General features: G+C 57.0%; 1 protein-coding gene across 3 annotated transcripts in view; it reads right to left on the minus strand.

The window, feature by feature from the left end:
• The window catches only part of Piezo1 (piezo type mechanosensitive ion channel component 1), a 70,101-nt gene that overhangs the window by 585 nt on the left and 53,027 nt on the right, over nucleotides 1–16,489 (minus strand). For 2 of the 3 annotated variants that reach the window (XM_045161864.1, XM_045161853.1), the window contains 36 exons: nucleotides 16,324–16,472; nucleotides 15,973–16,155; nucleotides 15,426–15,535; nucleotides 15,086–15,246; nucleotides 14,756–14,932; nucleotides 14,313–14,438; nucleotides 14,031–14,231; nucleotides 13,464–13,668; nucleotides 11,074–11,178; nucleotides 10,373–10,526; nucleotides 10,023–10,266; nucleotides 9,833–9,929; nucleotides 9,570–9,741; nucleotides 8,880–8,969; nucleotides 8,703–8,803; nucleotides 8,233–8,304; nucleotides 7,803–7,903; nucleotides 7,220–7,313; nucleotides 7,089–7,145; nucleotides 6,837–7,009; nucleotides 6,595–6,701; nucleotides 6,188–6,385; nucleotides 5,737–5,995; nucleotides 5,482–5,670; nucleotides 5,033–5,339; nucleotides 4,600–4,735; nucleotides 4,364–4,511; nucleotides 4,031–4,245; nucleotides 3,729–3,887; nucleotides 3,490–3,637; nucleotides 1,103–1,291; nucleotides 927–1,019; nucleotides 677–849; nucleotides 484–606; nucleotides 296–375; nucleotides 23–212 (listed from right to left, as the gene is read on the minus strand). In XM_045161864.1, coding sequence (XP_045017799.1) covers nucleotides 23–212; nucleotides 296–375; nucleotides 484–606; nucleotides 677–849; nucleotides 927–1,019; nucleotides 1,103–1,291; nucleotides 3,490–3,637; nucleotides 3,729–3,887; nucleotides 4,031–4,245; nucleotides 4,364–4,511; nucleotides 4,600–4,735; nucleotides 5,033–5,339; nucleotides 5,482–5,670; nucleotides 5,737–5,995; nucleotides 6,188–6,385; nucleotides 6,595–6,701; nucleotides 6,837–7,009; nucleotides 7,089–7,145; nucleotides 7,220–7,313; nucleotides 7,803–7,903; nucleotides 8,233–8,304; nucleotides 8,703–8,803; nucleotides 8,880–8,969; nucleotides 9,570–9,741; nucleotides 9,833–9,929; nucleotides 10,023–10,266; nucleotides 10,373–10,526; nucleotides 11,074–11,178; nucleotides 13,464–13,668; nucleotides 14,031–14,231; nucleotides 14,313–14,438; nucleotides 14,756–14,932; nucleotides 15,086–15,246; nucleotides 15,426–15,535; nucleotides 15,973–16,155; nucleotides 16,324–16,472 — 5,486 coding nt within the window. The remainder of the gene's footprint in view (nucleotides 1–22; nucleotides 213–295; nucleotides 376–483; nucleotides 607–676; nucleotides 850–926; nucleotides 1,020–1,102; nucleotides 1,292–3,489; nucleotides 3,638–3,728; nucleotides 3,888–4,030; nucleotides 4,246–4,363; nucleotides 4,512–4,599; nucleotides 4,736–5,032; nucleotides 5,340–5,481; nucleotides 5,671–5,736; nucleotides 5,996–6,187; nucleotides 6,386–6,594; nucleotides 6,702–6,836; nucleotides 7,010–7,088; nucleotides 7,146–7,219; nucleotides 7,314–7,802; nucleotides 7,904–8,232; nucleotides 8,305–8,702; nucleotides 8,804–8,879; nucleotides 8,970–9,569; nucleotides 9,742–9,832; nucleotides 9,930–10,022; nucleotides 10,267–10,372; nucleotides 10,527–11,073; nucleotides 11,179–13,463; nucleotides 13,669–14,030; nucleotides 14,232–14,312; nucleotides 14,439–14,755; nucleotides 14,933–15,085; nucleotides 15,247–15,425; nucleotides 15,536–15,972; nucleotides 16,156–16,323; nucleotides 16,473–16,489) is intronic. The other variant, XM_045161860.1, reaches the window with a different exon arrangement.

Consider the following 16,489-nt stretch of genomic DNA (forward strand, 5'->3'; position numbering starts at 1 on the left):
GCCTCCCCTGGCCAGTACTCACCCGTAGCCGGCCAGGAAGCCCAGGCTGGGAGGGCTGACCTTGTCGCTGAAGATGACCATGGGCAGCAGATTGCATTTAGCCTGGCAGTCCTGCAGCTCAATGACCCACCACTCAAGGAAGCCCGAGGCCCCCGTGCCCACTCGCTCCCTCCGCAGCTGGATGCGGACGCCAAGGTAGTCCGCTTCCTCACCTAGATTGAATGGGTAGTTAGAGCCATGGGCCCTGGCACACCCCTGGCCAAGACTGTGCCCCAGTCCACAGCCCCCCACTCACCTGGCTGTAGCTGCTTCACAGGGTTAGCCTCAGGCCCATTAGGGGCGCGGATGTACTTGGGGAAGAGGTGGGGGATGACTCTGTGGGAGAAGCCAGTGGGGTCAGGGCTGCCCTGGGCCTCCTGTCCCCCCCCCCACCATGGGCTACCACAGGCCCCTGCCCACCTACCCTAGGCAGTCCCCACTCACACTGATTGGTCTGATGTGCCCTCAAGTAGGCGGGCCAGTTGCCGTCGCTCTGTGCTATTAGGGGCCAGTTCCAAGGTATGCTTCTCATTGGTGTACTCCACATTGCCACCCTTGGCCAGGTCCCTGGGTGAGGAGGCACAGTGTGATGCATTGCTCAGTATACCCACCAGGTCCCCGTGAGCACAGGACCCACCTCTGGAAGTTCCAGGTGAAGCGTAATGTGATGTCGGCCGTGCCATTGTACAACTCCCGCTTCATTTGGGCCCGGCTCGGGGGGCTGATGCGCCACAGTGCTCCAGAGCTGCCCTCAATTTGCGCAGTGACGATATCCTCAGGGCTGTACTGGCTGATGAACTGCATGGCCAGCTGCACAGAGCACACTTCAGTTGGGGGCAACTGACCACCCCCCACCAAACAGATACAATAACGTGGAGGCCACTCACTGGGTAGGAGTCAAACTGCCGGGACAGCTCCTCGTAGGCCTGGGGTGTGAAGGGCTCTATGGACGGCTGCTGGGCGCTCATGGTGAACAGTGGCTAGGGACAGAGTGCGGTTAGTGCGGGATCCCACGTAGTCCACAGCATGGGGGCAGGGAGGGTGCAGCCCCAGCCCCACTCACCTCATAGCCACCCAGCTTAAGGGTAACGGTGACATCAATGGGCTGGTTGACAACACCAACCACTGAGCGCACCAGCGACATGAAGAGCAGTGGGAACCAGATAATGGCGATGAGGAAGAGGATGATGAGGCCACCCATGCCGTACTTGACAATCTTCTTCTTCTTCTGCCCCTTGGGCTGTGGGTATTTCTGTGGGTAGGCAAGACATGGGTCACCCTCTCAGGCACATGTACAGAAATGAACCCTTGGGTAGGGTCAGCTGACCTGGGCAAGGTGCTGAGGGTTTAGCAGGGACAGCCCTTTCAATGAAGGGCTGGGTGTCAGATGCAGAACCCATGCAAGAAGGCCTCCCACAAGGACAGTGGATCAGAGCCAGGTGAGTTTAAACCTTCCACAAGAACAGACTTGTCTTCTTTGCAATCTTGGATATGACAGGAGGGCTCGATATAACATCAAAAAATGAGCAAGTATGGAGCTGGAGAAATGGCTTAGTGGTTAAGGTGCTTGCCAGCAAAAGTCAAAAGACCTAGGTTTGATTTCCCAGTATCCACATAAAGCCTGCACAAGGTGGTACATGCTTCTGGAGTTTTGCAGAGGCTGGAGGATCTGGTATGCCCATTCTCTGCAAACTACCCCCCCCCCCACTTGTCTCAGTTTTTCTTTCAATGTAGGGTTTCACTCTAGCTCAGACTGACCTGAAATTCACTAGTGATCCCCCTACCTCTGCCTCCTGAGTGCTGGGATTAAAGGCGTGAGCCACCATGCCTGTCTCCACTTTCTTGATGGTCATTTGAAGTACAATAGTCTTGAAAATACTTAGTTTACCATTTTTTATTTTACTTGTTTGAAGCCATCCTGAGACTAGGAGTGAATTCTAGGTCAGCCTGGGCTAGAGCAAGACCCTACCTCAAAAAAACAAAACAAAGCCTGGTATAGTGGGGTGTGGTGGTGCACGCACTCGGGAGTTCAAGGCCACCCTGAGACTACATAGTGAATTCCAGGTCAGCCTGGACTAGAGTGAAACCCTACTTCAAAAAAATCAAATAAAAATAAAAGGCATCAGGCTGGGTGTTAGTCCCATGATCACCATGAGTTCAAGGCCAGACTGGGTCTACAAAGTGAGTTCTAGGTTGGCTTAGGCCAGAGTCAGGCCCTACCTCAAGGAAAAAAAATAGTAAATCAAGCTGGGCGTGGTGGTGCATGTCTTTAATCTCAGCACTCAGGAGATAGAGGTAGGAGGATCGGTGTGAGTTCAAGGTCATCCTGAGCCTACAAAGTGAATTCCAAGTCAGCTTGGGCCACGAGACCCTACCCTGAAAAACCAAACAAATAAAAATAAAAAATCAAGTAAGGCTGGGTGTGGTGGTGCATGCCTTTGATCTCAGCACTCGGGAGGCAGAGGTAGGAGGATTGCTATTAGTTCGAGGCCACTCTGAGACTACATAGTGAATTCCAGGTCAGCCTGGGTTAGAGTGAGACCCTACTGGAAAAAGAAAATCAAGGCACAGGACAATTTGCAAAGTGGCCATATGGCAAGGAACAAGTAGCTTTAACCCCAGAGAATGCGACAACTCTGTAACAGACAAGGGAGCCGAAATAAGGATGGGAATGGTCTGAACAGACTTCAAAGAAGACTAATGGCCAGCATCACAGGAAATCAGAAACTGAAATGCCCAGGTGGCTGATGCGAGTTTAAGGTGGTACAGCTGCTTGAAAAACAGAATACAGACCAGTGACCCATGAGTGAGAAGTTCCATGCGAAAGCTGACACCCACAGCACTGAAAATGTCTACCCAGACTCTCCTGTACAGGTGGGAGCTGCCCACGGAAGTCATGGTGGAAACAGCAGCAGTGCCTCAGCACAGTGATGTACAAATGGGGGCTGCTGCACCCCGTGGAATATTAAACTACCACAGAAAATGAAACGGTCACCCGTGTCAACAGAGAAAACCTTAGGAACATTACTGGGTTGAGGCAGCCTGACACAAAACAGCAAATACCCACGATTTTATATTAACTACCAAACATCTCTGGCAGGCAAGCTAGAGACAGAAAAGACAGGAAGTAGACTAGAGATCACCATGGGCTGGAGAGGGGATAAGGAGTGACTGCCAAAGGGATTGAGGCTTCTCTGTGGGACAGTGATGGCCTAAAGCTGGCTAGTGGTGGCTACATAGCTTTGTGAATGTACTGAGCAGAGTCCCTGTAATACAGTAGACAGGGTCTGTCTGCCCCACAGCCCTGCTATAAGCCTGAAGGCCAGTCTACCGTCCTCTGTTAACACCCAGGATCCCCTGTGGTAGCTCAAGGATTTTAGGAAGCTCCTTTCTCTGGGCTGCTGTGCACAGAGGCTGTGAACCGCTGGGAAGTCCCCTCTGCCCCAGCACCTTCTCTGTCTCTCGGCTGCACTTGATGATAAAGATGTTGGCGTAGATGTCCTCTACGCACATCCAGTTAGACAGGGACAGTGTGGTGTCGGTCCACACCCAGTCCATGACTGCTCGCAGCTCCACTAGGAATGGTACCAGCCGAAACCTGTGAGGCCAGAGTTCTGTTAGTAAGGCTGCCTACGTGGGCTGCAGTGGACCTGCCTGCTCCTCATGGCCCGTGGGCAGCCCACACTCACCCCTGGAAGAGGAAGAGGTTCAGATGATTGTACTTCTTGGTGAGAAAGTTGCCAAGGATGCGGGTGGGATAGCCGCAGCGGATCTGGTAGGCAGACAGGGCAAAGTAGATGCACTTGACAAAGTACCACAGCTGGGCCACTGCATTCTGGTTGAACATCCTGTATGGGATAAAACAGGACAAGACGGCAGGAAGGAGAGCCTATCAAAAATGATGTCCCTGAGCCAGGTCTCCTGGTGATGCCATCCCCAGGGAATGTCAGAAAAGAGGCCCCTTGAGGAAAGCAGCGCACCCGGCGCTCACCTCTCGGTGACCGCCGGCAGGATGAAGAACATCCAGAGGTGGATTGCCAGCACCAAGACCACCTGGAAGGCCAGCTTGCCCAGCACGGTCTTGCGCAGGTAGAGGGCACGGTCAATGACCATAGTGCTGAACTGGACTAGCAGCATAACGAGGAAGGCCTCTGGCACCTGGTCATCTGACAGCGACGACGCGATGTCTGTGGCCGCAGAATGCTTCTGTAGTGGGGGGCACAGGTCGGGGAGCTGGGGCGTGGCAACCACTGAACACCACCACATGGATGTTCTTTGGCCCAACTACCCCAGAGACCCACCAGGAAGTCCCGGGCCGGCTCACCCCAAAGGCCCAGAAGCCAAAGATGATGATGATGAAGTCAACGACGTCTGCCAAGAACATGAGCGCATAGACATCGGTAGCTGCGCGGTACTTGGTGTGCAAAATGTCATGGAAGAAGCGCCGCAGGGGCTGGTACACACTCTGGGCCCTGTGGGTGGGTGACCTCAGCTGAGTGTCTGGTCTTGGACCTCCCTCCCTGCTCCACTGCCACAACCCCTCCCAGCCTGGTCACTCACAGCGACAGGCAGAACCTCTGCAGCCGGCGTCCAGCCGCCTTCATTCTTTCCTTGGAGGCGCGTGGCCTCCTTTTCTTGGAGACTTCTTTTTCCTTCTCCTCCTTCTCCTCTCCCTTTTTCTCCTTGTAATCAGCCTCTGTGGGGGCAAAAGTGCCTCTGACTGAGCCCACTAGGAACTGGACAGCCACTCTGAGGGGCTGACATCACTATGGTCACCAGTGAGGGGCAAGCTGGGACATGTCCTTCCCTGGGGTAATTTTGATGCTTTAGCTTAGGCCCATAGTGTCCTGGGCTGGGGGACAGCTCCACAAGCAACAGCGGGGAGGACACTGAGGCAGCTGTGTGCGTCCATCTTCCCTGGTGGTCCAGGTAGTCCCTATGCTGAGCTGGCCATCTCCAACCAGGAGCCAAGAGGCCTGGGCTGCACGCTCACCAAGGGCTGCTGCTCCTTTGTGTGCTGGAGTCTCCTTCCTCCTGAAGCGCAGGCTGATGCGTCTTGTGTCTTGGGGTTTGAGGTCCACTGGGGGTTCTGAGGTCCCATCCTCAGATCTGACACTTGCTCCCCTCTGGTGGTCCTTGGTGCCTTCAGCCAGCCCCAGCTCCTGGGGGTGCCTTGTGTCTGTCTCAGGCTGAGGTCCCAGCAAAGCTTCTGGCTCCTCCTCCGTCCCCTGATCCTTCCCGCTATTCCTGCTGGGCTCCTTGGAGAACCGATCCTCCTCATGGTCCCAGAGGCCGTAGCACTGTGGGAGGGCAGGAGGGGGCAGTGAGGGGGGCTGTGCCACAAATGGACCTGGTCTACCCTGGGTAGCTCAGCGCCCAGCCTCATGCCTGGGCTTGAGTGCCGTGTGGTGCTTGGGGACCCTCGCTGGCCTCTGCACTCACCAGCAGCTGGGAGCGGTGGAAAAAGAGCGCCATGAGCTGCACCAGGTCGTATTTGACGTAGCTGTCCGTCTTCTCCAGGCCCAGGATGCGCGGTGGGAAGTAGGGCTTGTTCTCGTAGCGCCGCAGCACCACGTGGCTGTTCCAGGGGAAGAAGCCAAACTGGAACAGGTACTTGGTGACCACCATGACCTGCGGGACAGGGAGCTCAGCATGCGCCAGGCCGCCCCCCGCCGCCCCCCGCGGGCTGCCACCTACCTCAGTGAAGATGATGGCTGTCACCCAGAAGTGCTTGCTGGGCCTCGGGATGGTCAGCATGGCCCACAGGAAGACGAGCACCGGCAGCACCAGGGAGGCGGCGGAGGCCGTGACCATGTGGTTGAGAATGATAATGAAGTAGCACAGTAGCTCTGAGTGGGCAGCCACGCACTGGTACATGGCCCGCAGCAGTCGCAGCGTCCGGCCCTGCTGCTCCTCAAATCGCTCCGCCTCCTCCAGCTCCGGGATGTGCAGACGCCTGCCGAAGGACCCCCCAAGCCTGAGCACGGGAGCTGGGAGCACTCCTGGGGCGCGAGGTCCAGTGTGCGTCTATAGTGACGAACCGGCTCCGTCCCAGGCCTGGAACCCCCACCAGCTCCCAGCTCCTCCCACTCAGCCTCTTGCTCAGAAGGGCTCAGTGAAGGACCGAACTAGCTCTGCCCTGCCCCACCTGTCCAGGAGCAGCTCGCTGGCGGTGCGCGTTCGCGCCCGAGGGTTGGCCAGAAGCTCTTGGGAGCCATGCAGGGAAGCCTCAGCCTGGAGGTCCCCAGCATCGGGGACGATCTCCTCGCTGCCACTCCGGGTGTTGTAGCCTGTGCTCAGGGTGTCATCCGTCGTGCTGCTCAGAGGCTCCTCGGCCCCCAGTCCACTGTGGGAAAGAGGCAGGTCAGAGAGAGGGCCAGCTCTGTCGCCAGGCCCTAAGCCATGGGGACGGGTGCAGGAGTGACCCCAGGGGAACAGGAAAGGGTGGGTGGCCAGGCAGTGCTGCACCCTATGCTGTTCCTTCAGGAGCTCAGAAGTCAGTCCTTGCAGGCAGAAAAGGGGACTCACTCCAGCCCCCGTGGGCTCTGCACCCACCTTGACACCGTACTAGGGCCGTCATGGGGCTCTGCGGGCGCCGGCAGCTCGCTCTCGGTCTCACTCACATAAAGCTGGTCCAGCACTCCCCGGTGCACATCTCCACCCTGTAGGGCATGAGGAGGTTCTCTGGGCCACTGGATTGGCCCAGCTCTGCTCCACAACCTGTGGCATGCCTGGGAGGAGCCAGGCAGTAGGCATGGGCCTGGTGTAAATGGGGATGACGGCTAGTTGGGATATACCCTCAGGAGTTCCTGTGTGAGCAGATAGCGCTCTGCCCGCAGCACATCACTCATGGTCCGGTGGTGCCTCGTGAACATGCACAGCCAGCGCGTCAGCCCGTCCACCGTGGCCTGGCCCAGCACCCACAGGAACTGCACAGTGCTCAGCACACGCTGCATCACATGGCTGCGGCCTACATGGACGGCAGGACGGTGCTGGAGGGGCGCCCAGCCACGAGAGCCCCTAAGCCCCTGCCCATCAGACCCACGTACCTGCCACCTCGTCCTCCAGGGTCTCTGTTGGTTCTACCTCCTGACTGGAGCCATCTCCTGGGCACAAGGGTAGTCAGCATCTGGCAACCCTGTAGCTCCCCCACCAGAGCTGCCCCCACCACACAACTCACCCAAGGGCACCTGCCCCGCTTGCTCCTGCTGCGCCCGCTCCCGCCGCTGCCTCAGCACGGCCTGTGCATTCGTCACCCAGGCCTGGTACGCCATCTGCCGGCCATGCATCTGGGTTAGGATGCTGGCCTCCTCAACCTGACCCTAATTCAACCTGGCCCTAATGGCCCCTCCCGAGAAAGAGGAGGCAGAACCTGGCGCTAGCCAGTCCAGCACTGGACCCTGTTGTGTACGGCTGGAGACCTGCATTTCCTCAAGCTCTCTTTGGGACTGTGGTGACAAGATACAGACAGGCAACGGCTCCATGCAAACCTGGCCCTTGGTGCCAGAGTTCCAAAGTTGGACAAGAACCTCTCTTCGCCCTTGCACACCAACGTGTCCAGCACATATACACAGCCCTTCTCACAGGCTAGAAGACAGCCAGAGCCTGGAAGACTGCGGCAGAGCAGCAGCTGGCTACCCCACCCCTAATGCCCACAGGCATTAGGCTGGTTTCCCAGCTGCTTGGCAGTTCTGAGAGTGGACTTCCTGGATATATAAGGCCTGGAGTGTCTATCCCTCCACACCGTCATGACCCCACCTCACCTGGAAGGCACTCTGTGTTGAGGGCCTGGGGTCCTCAGGCAGGGCCTCCTCTTCCTCCTCACTGTCCGACTCAAACAGGAAGTAGTCCCCGGAGTGGATAACTATGGATGGAGAGGTGTGAGAGCTGGTCCCAGGCAGGGATTCCCCGCTCCAGCCAGACCGTCGTAGCCCTCGAGTTCCTTTTGTCAGTTTCCAGTTAAGCAGCAGCAGACCCATTGTTAGGGATGCGGGCTCCTGTCAGCATCCCTCCCACAGGGCTTTGCCCAAGTGCCACTCCTCCCACAGGGACCACTGGATGCAGGGTTCAGCAGGCTGGGGACAGTGATGCATGCACACACGGGCCAGAGAGCAGGACAAGACCAAACAGGACAAAGAGTCGCTGGTGGGGAGCAGGTCAGCAGTGAGGTTCAGGAGGGTCTTGGCAGGGTACCTGTGGCGTGGTCCAGCCAGGGGCGCCACCACTGTCTCCGTGGCGGGGAGGAGCCCCCTGGACTGTCAGGCCCTGTGGAGGGGCAGTGCGAGCGTGAGGCAGCAGGGAGGTTGTGAGGGAGACCCGCCTTTGGGACGAGGGCACATGGCAGAGATGGGGCAGAAACTGATGGGAAACCCCTGCAGAGTTAGGGTGTTCCATGCCATGTTTCAGCGTCCAGGAAGGGCAACAAGTTTAGGAAAACAGTCACAGGGGCCAAATGGCCTGCTGAGACAGAGGGGAACACATCATATGACACAGGACAGGGTGGCAGGGCCCCGTGGCACGCCACCAGCACAGGTGAAGGACAAAGAAGAGGTTTCTGTGGCACACCACTTGCACATGGCACAGGACGGGGTGCAGGCAGGCTCCGGTGGCACAGACATGCCTAGACAGGGGACCGTCTGAGGTACTGGGCTGTCCGCACTCACCTGGCTCCTGGCTGGGGTCCTGAGGGTCCAAGGCCTGGGAGCGGCCACGACTTGCCCGGCCCTGCCTGTGTTTCTCCTGCTTGGCACGGATGCGCTTCATCCTGTAAGTGGGAGAGGGCTCTAAGCACCAGGCTGGCCAGGAAGGGCCCAAGGGTCCCGCCCACATTGGGTACCTACTGTCTTTTCAGCTGGGCCAGGGACTTCTCCTCGGCCTTGCGGTGGAAATCGATGCTCTTAAGATTGGCTGCGTTGTACAGGGCGAAGCCCCTGCAGGGAGATGGTGTAAAAACCCAGCACTGAATTCCAGGTGCATTGGTTCCCTCACCTCCGGGGCTTAGCCTGGCCCAAGCCTCTGCCTCTAGGGTGTCTGCCCAGTCCTCCTGATTACAATGAGCACCTGCTAGGAGGTGCTTGCCACTCCATCCCTGTGCTGTGTGTGGTGAGGGTAAAAGACCCCCTGACACATTGTCTCCTAGAGCAGAAAAATCACTACAGGAAGAGGCATAGGGGTGGTACCCACACACTCTGCCCATGGAGTTCTGGGGGGAGGCAGGTGAAGTCACTGAAGTCAAGCTCAGCTCTGGGGGCAGAGGCCTCTGCTAGAAGCATGACACCACATCATGGCCTTCCAGCTAAGGGACCCTTAGGCCACTGGAGGGCTACAAGCTGGGCTGAAATATTATGGGACCACACGCCTTCTAGGTGAAGGTGGCCTGTGACAATGACTATATGCCCATGGTCCATTGCGTTCCCTCTTGGTGACAGCATCACTGGACAGAGAAGCTACTCTCGAGCAGCCCTGGCCCTAGGGCAAGGCTCCCCTTTGCAGGCCTGGGTGTGGCAACTGGTGCATGGGGCTGGGCACACCTGGAGGCCTGCAGAGCAGTGGCCCGCAGGTCTGCGCTGACGTGGAGGAAGTAGTGACTGAGGAAGACACGCCGCTGCAGCAGCAGGAAGCAGAAGCAGACGCTGTCCCAGATGATGCCAGCCTCCTCCACGGGCAGCAGGCAGTCTCGGTCCCGCCCCATCATCTCTTTGGCTGTGGGATGGGTGTCAGCACGGCCAGGGTCAGGGCCACAATCAGCAGGGGTGCCCGTGCCCCACCATGCTCACAGGCCTAGCCTACTCACGATTGTAGTAGCCTTTGACCGTGCACACGAGGCTGAAGAGCTGGATGACCCAGCAAAAGTTGCTCTGCATCTGCTCCACGAAGACACAGGACAGGAGCTGGCGGCGGGGGGTGGAGGGTGCAGGGAGCAAAAGTCAGGCTCGGGCGCCCTGAGACAGGACAGGCTGGGGTGGGCAGGCACGCCCACTCACCGACAGCATGTTCTTCGAGATGATGACAGTGACATTGTAGAGGATGAGGCAGTCCCACAGCACAAGGCGGGCTTGTGTGTCCTTCTGCAGCAGGGAGGTGCCGAAAAGCAGCAAGTAGAAGCAGGCCAGCAGGTAGCCCAGCCCGAAGATGCTGATGCGGGTGGCCCCAGTGACAAACACCACGACCAGCACCAGCCAAAACAGGTACCGGAAGATGGCCACCTTCAGCATATCCAAGTAGGACCTGCCAGGACAGCGTGTCACTGACAGTACCTGGGTCACCCTGGCCACCCCCTCTCCGCATGTGTCTGGTGGGGGGGGGGCGGGAACGACGACAGCAAGGGACCCACCTGCAGTGGATGAAGTTGGGCACAGGGTTGGGCTCCCCCCGCAGGGGCTCCAGGCGGTCAGTGTTGATGCCGGCCATGCGCTGCCACTCCTCCATGCGCTCGGCTGAGAACACCTGCCACTGCTGGGAGGCACAGAGCAGCAGGAGGAAGTCACCTGAGGGACACAGGAGAGCGCTGAGTGACACGCAGAGGAGCAAGAATGTGCCACTGGGGACTACCCCCTGCTCACACTTGGGAGGGTGTGAGTGGGTACGAGTTGGGCACAGGAGGGTGTAGATGTCAGCAGGCAGGTGCTGAACTGAGGACACGTCCACCTGTGTGCATAGGTTCTCTGGGTACAGTATCAGGGAACACTGGCACTGTGTACCACCCTGCACACTGCAGGGTCCTTAGCATGTACCTCCGTGTACACACACAGGCTCTTCTGACTGGTCATGGGCATGTACTCTTTGACAGGTCCCCACACACGTGAGTCAGGCTCTCAGCACTGTCCAGGTGTGCCTGTGGGGATGTGCAGCTCCCCTTGAGGAAAGAGCACCCCCGATAGCTGGCAAGACATGGACAACTCATCCCGTCATTGGCTCCAGACAAGGGTGCCCACATGCCCAATGTGCACCCTGACTATGGAGCCTTCATAACATATCCCCCCACCATGGGGCAGGCAAGTGTTCCTCTGGGAGGGTGGGAGACATGGCACTCACTGATGAGGTTGGTAGAGTTGGGGGCCCTGAAGAAGTCAGGCAGGTACAGCCACTTGATGAGGGCAGAATTCATAGGGATGGCCCGGCTCCAGCGCCACGGGTAGTCTGCGGGTGGAGGGCACATCAGGAAGGGCCCAGGTCACCCCTGCCCTGTTCTGCTGACCAGCAGCCTCAGAGACTGTGACTCCATCACAGACAAGGAATCATCCTCAAACCACTCACACGAGGCCTCCCTGAGACTACATAGTGAATTCCAGGTCAGCCTGGGACACAGCGAGACCCTAACTTGAAAAACCAAAAACAAACAAAAATGTTAAAAAACAAATAAAAAAAAACACCCAAAAACCAGAGCAGCAACACTGGAGCAAATCCCAAAGAAGAAAGCAAACATCCCGAGTAAACACAGATGCGGACAGACAAATGGAGAGAACAGACAGCTAGCTCTCTTTAGAAGAGGCCAGCCCATGAAGAAATGGGAAATAAGGGTGGGTTTAGAAAGCCAATTATTGGCTAGGGAAATGGGTCAATCATTAAAGTGCTTGCATTGTAAGCATGAGGTTGGTCCCCACGAGCCATGTTTATTTTATTTTTTTAAAGCAAAATGGCAGTATACACCTATAGCTCCAGAACTGGGGAGGGAGAGATGGTAGGTAGGTCCTTGCAGCTCACTGGCCGGTCTAGCCTAGCTGGTGAGCGATCGTGTCTGAACACAGGTAGATGGAATCTAAGGATGACACTTGAGTTGTCCTGTGTTCCACACTAATGCACACCCACGTGCATGTGGGATGACGCAGTGCCATGGCAGGAGGCGGGATTGTTTTCTTCTGCGCAGGGAGGTGCTGAAAAGCAACAAGTAAAAGCAGGCCAGCAAGTACCACAGTGTGTGTGTCCAGACATGTGCAAATAAATATACAAACACATCGCCCCCAAAGCAAACAGAAAAAACAAAGGGGTAAACAAAGGTGCTAGTACACAGCTCAGAGTAGAATACTAGCCCAAGGGTTCCATTCTGTCTCCAAAAAGAAAAAAAAAAAAGAGGCAGAGTCCCTACATCTGTAGATAAAGAAGAATTTTAATTGGGAGCAGGTGAAAAAGATAAGCTCCCCCCACCCCACAGATGCCAGAGGAAGACATATGAGAACGGCAACAGGAAAGGCTACAGTGTAGCATCACAGAACAGTGATCCCAGAGTTACTGCCTTAACACATTATGTGACAGGCATGCCTGCAGTGTCCAGGTACAGGCAGGCAGTGCAGCTACTAAGCCAGGTCAGATGGACAAGCCTGGCCCCCAGTCATGGGACGCACCAGTCTTTGGCACCACTGTGAGGTTTCTGCCCACAGCATTCCTCATGACTAGCCAGGCAGATCCAAACCTCAGGGCAAAGCCACCAGCCTGTCACTTTAGAAATGTCACAATGGATGAGAGAGACGTTGAGACAGCCAGGCCAAAAGACAGCTATGGCAGGCTGGGGCCATTTCAGAGTGGACTACACATTCCACAACAGTGCTGCCTGGGATGGGCTGTCACACAGGGAGGCCAAGCTAGAGTTAGTGCTGGGTGAAGCGAAGTGCCATAGCTAAGTCTCATGAGGCCCAGAGAGAGAACACAGGTGTTCCTTGCTCTATTCTCAAAACGCCTTTGGAATGTTTCAGGATAGCAATATTGGCCAACCCCAGGCCTGGTGGGACAGGCCTACAATCCCAGTTACTCAGGAGGAAGGAGGATGGTAAGCTCAAGGCTAGCATGGGTAAATGAGCAAGACTCTTCCAAACTAAAAATTAGAAAAATAGTTGGGGATATGGTTCACTGGCACAGTGTTTGCCCAACATGAACAAGTCCCATGCCCAGTTCCTACCATAGAAAGTTTAAAAAATAATAGGGCTGGAGAGATAGTTTAGCAGTTAAGACGCTTGCCTGCAAAGCTAAAGGACCTCAGTTTGATTCTCCAGGACCCATGTAAGCCAGATGCACAAGGTGGTGCCTGTGTCTGGAGTTCATTGCAGTGGCTAGAAGCCCTGGCACACCCATTCTTTCCTCTCTCTCTCTCTCTCTCGCTCACTCTGCCTCTTTCACCTCTCTCAAATAATACATAAAAATAAATAAAATATAAAAATCTTAAAAATAATAATACTATTGGGCAAAAAAAGGAAAAGAAGAAAACCATGGACACAGGGGGCCAGGCTGCACCCCTGAGCAATAAGGGAATAGCCCATGCAGGCCATGGAGTGTGATGGGTGCTCTTGGGGGACTCTGGGTGTGGGTAAGAATGAACTTACTGGGGCTGGGCTGCAGTAGACAGGGTTAAATCCAAGAGAGTGGTCAGAAACAGCCCACAGGCTCCTACACAGACACGGCCACAGCCACTCCAGCCCTGGTCCCCAGCTCACCGATGCACAGGGCAGGTGGCATGCCCAGGCACAGCAGGTACTGGTACAGCAGGAAGAGCGTGAGGAATAAGCAGTAGTTGGGCCAGAGGCGAGCAATGGCTTCGCGGCGTCGGCGGGTGAGGATGGCCACCAGCCAGCAGCCATGCAGGATCACCATGAAGTTCATTCGCTGTCCGATCACATTCACGGCCATGAGAAAGCAGATCTGAAAGAGGGGGAAGAGAGACGGGGTAGATGGATGTACCTTGTAGGCAGGAATTCTCTTGCATGTCTTAGGCCTGTGGGTTCAGAGAACACTTGTCTTGATGATGTAGGGTAGTGTGGCCTTACTGGGGACCCAGTAGTTCGGGTTACCCTTCTGAGAGGGCAACAGGGGAGAGACTTTAACCTCAAGACACCAGCCAGTCCCTTCCTATCACCTTCCAACCCCATCTTTCTGGGCACCGTGGAAAGGCTCGCAGCCCCAGGATGGACTGTGATTATGGTACCCACACAATATACAATCTTAATGGAGCCCTCAGCTGCCAACCCTGCCCTAGGGAGGTGAAATGCGATGCCTGGCCTCACCTCTAGCCCGAATTTGTAGAAGAAGAAGTTGACAAAGTACTTGAGGCAGCTGAGCAGGTCCTGGTCGAGGCGCTGCCGGGTGCCGTCGGCACAGACCGCCTGGGCAGGCAGTGGGGCCTGCTGGTGCTGCCGGCGGTAATGTTCTTGGCGCCGGTACACCATGGCCTCAAACACCAACAGCAGCAGGATCTGCAGGTGGTTCTGTAGGGGGAAGAGATCAGGTATCATCAGTGGGGACCAATGCGTGAGGGACTGCCCATCCTGCCACCAGCCTCAACTCACCTGGATGTACCCCAGGTTGGGGAAGCCCTTCCGCACTCCAAACCAGTTGGCAGGATCAACGGGGCCACGGTACAGCAGGGACTGGTTGATCTCCACAGCCTGCAGGTTGGTGCTGTTGGGGAAGGGCTAAAGGGAGGCACAGGTATTAGGTCCCAGGACTCAAGGGCAAAATGGGGGCTGAGACCACGGGTCCCGCTTTGAGCCTATCCCATGGTCAAGGCTCCAGGTCAGGGCCAGGCAGACAACAGCGTGAGCCAGGGGTTCGTGAAGTTGGGAGAGCTCATCAGACTTGGAGCCACCTTGGCAAAACAGGAAGACCAAGCATTTGGGAGATAAGGTGAAGAGATGCTCAAGGAGAAGGCAGGATGGAGTAAAGTGAAAGAAAGTAGATTATGGGCCCTCCCCTCACTGCAGGAACCTCTGGCCCGCCCAGCTGCCCATACCTCCGTGCAGTTGCTGGAGTACTCATGGGGGTTGACAATCTTGAGCTGGTACAGCATCTTGCACACAATGATGATGCAGGTCCACACGGTGGAGAGGCACGAGGCCATGGGCCGGAAGCGGGGATAGGGCAGGGCGAAGGCCCACAGCACCACCAGCAGCAGGTTCATTACGGACACCTGTGAAGGGCGGTGGCGGTGGTGGGTGAACTAGGCAGTGTCCTGGGTTCCGCAGCCACCCACGGAGCCTGGGATCAGGGACGCCCAGCAAGGCTGGGTCAGGAGCAACCCCACTCCAGATGAGGAATCTGAGGCCAGGCCAGCCACACCGACCTCCTTCAGGGACACCCAGACAGTGTACAGGGCCACCAGCTTGAAGATGTGCAGCTCTAGCAGACGCCGTACAAACACCTGGATGCGGGTTAGGATGTGGGAGAAGCTGGCCGCCAGCTCCAGCAGCCGCTCGGCGACAAGGCCCCACTTGCTGGTTGCGCCTGCGGGGACAGGGCTCAGTGAGGTGGTAGGGCTTGGGGAAGGAGGTAGGGTCAGTGATGAAGAGGTGACACTCTTGGGATTCAGGGGTGCTTTTGTGAATGTCCCAGAGGCAGGGCACAACAGAGCAGACCCCAGACCCGCTTCTCAGTACCTTGTGCCAGTGCTCTGCCAGACTCACCCTCAGGGACTTGTGTGGCTTGGTGGCGGCCACCCATGCTCAGCCCTTCTTCACTGAAGACTTCCTCTTCCTCTTGCTGCAGGAGAGGGGCTTCGCTCACTGCATCCTGCCTGGGAGAGTCCAAGAGTCACTTCCCACTTCCTCACTCTGTTCCTGGCCTCCTTTCTCCTGGGGACAACGCCTGCCCGAGTCCATCCATTCTTCCTGCTCTCCACTTTGTGTCTCTACCCTATTCTTTCATACGCAATCTCTTGGGCAAGCATATGTGGCCTTTAGCTCCCGGCTAAGAGTTGTCATCTGATCTTGTGATTTCTCACATCGATCCTGACCCCGTGGGCTATGTGAGAAAACACACAGTGCCCTTGACATCTGAAGGCAGCAGCCATGGCCTTGGCTCCGTGGAATCCCCTGTATACTGCACACCCAGGTGAGGCCTTTCTGAGTACCTAGGGGCACCAGAAGGGATTGGGCTGAGACAAGAGCCTGCTTGTCTTGTGGATGGCAACAGCGAAGGCAGGTCTAGTGGCCAGGGGCCGCGGAGCCCCACCTGTGAGCCCACCGCGGGCGGCGGGGGCCGGGCGGGGGGACGTGCTCCAGGTCAGTGAGCTGCATGAAGGGCCGGTGGAAGTAGTGCAGCTGCAGGATGCAGGCCAGCAGGAAGAAGCCGGGGATGAGGATGCTCGAGAAGAGCTCCGACACGCTGAACTGCTCCAGGCCCAGGTCCCCCAGCCTGGTGGGAAAGGACAGTCAGCGCCCCATCTGCCTCTCCTTAGCCGGCCCCACTCTAGCCATACAGGGAAGCCTACGGGCAGGAGCAGATCCAGGGGTGTGGGCCAGGCGTGATGAAAGCCAATGCCACCCTAACCTAACGGGGGGCGCCTGGCAGCGTCAAACTCACTGCTCATCCGTGAAACCCGTGAGGTTTCGCCAGTACGTGGGGAAGTCCTGGAACTGGAACGTGTAGACGGCGATGAGCACCAGCATGGTGTAGGCCACCACGAGCCACCAGAACACGCGCAGCAGCTTCCGCCACAGGCTGTAGTAGACCTGCCGGCGGCGGCCAG

The sequence above is a fragment of the Jaculus jaculus genome, chromosome 1 (assembly GCF_020740685.1).
Source record: "Jaculus jaculus isolate mJacJac1 chromosome 1, mJacJac1.mat.Y.cur, whole genome shotgun sequence".
Classification (NCBI taxonomy): domain Eukaryota; kingdom Metazoa; phylum Chordata; class Mammalia; order Rodentia; family Dipodidae; genus Jaculus; species Jaculus jaculus.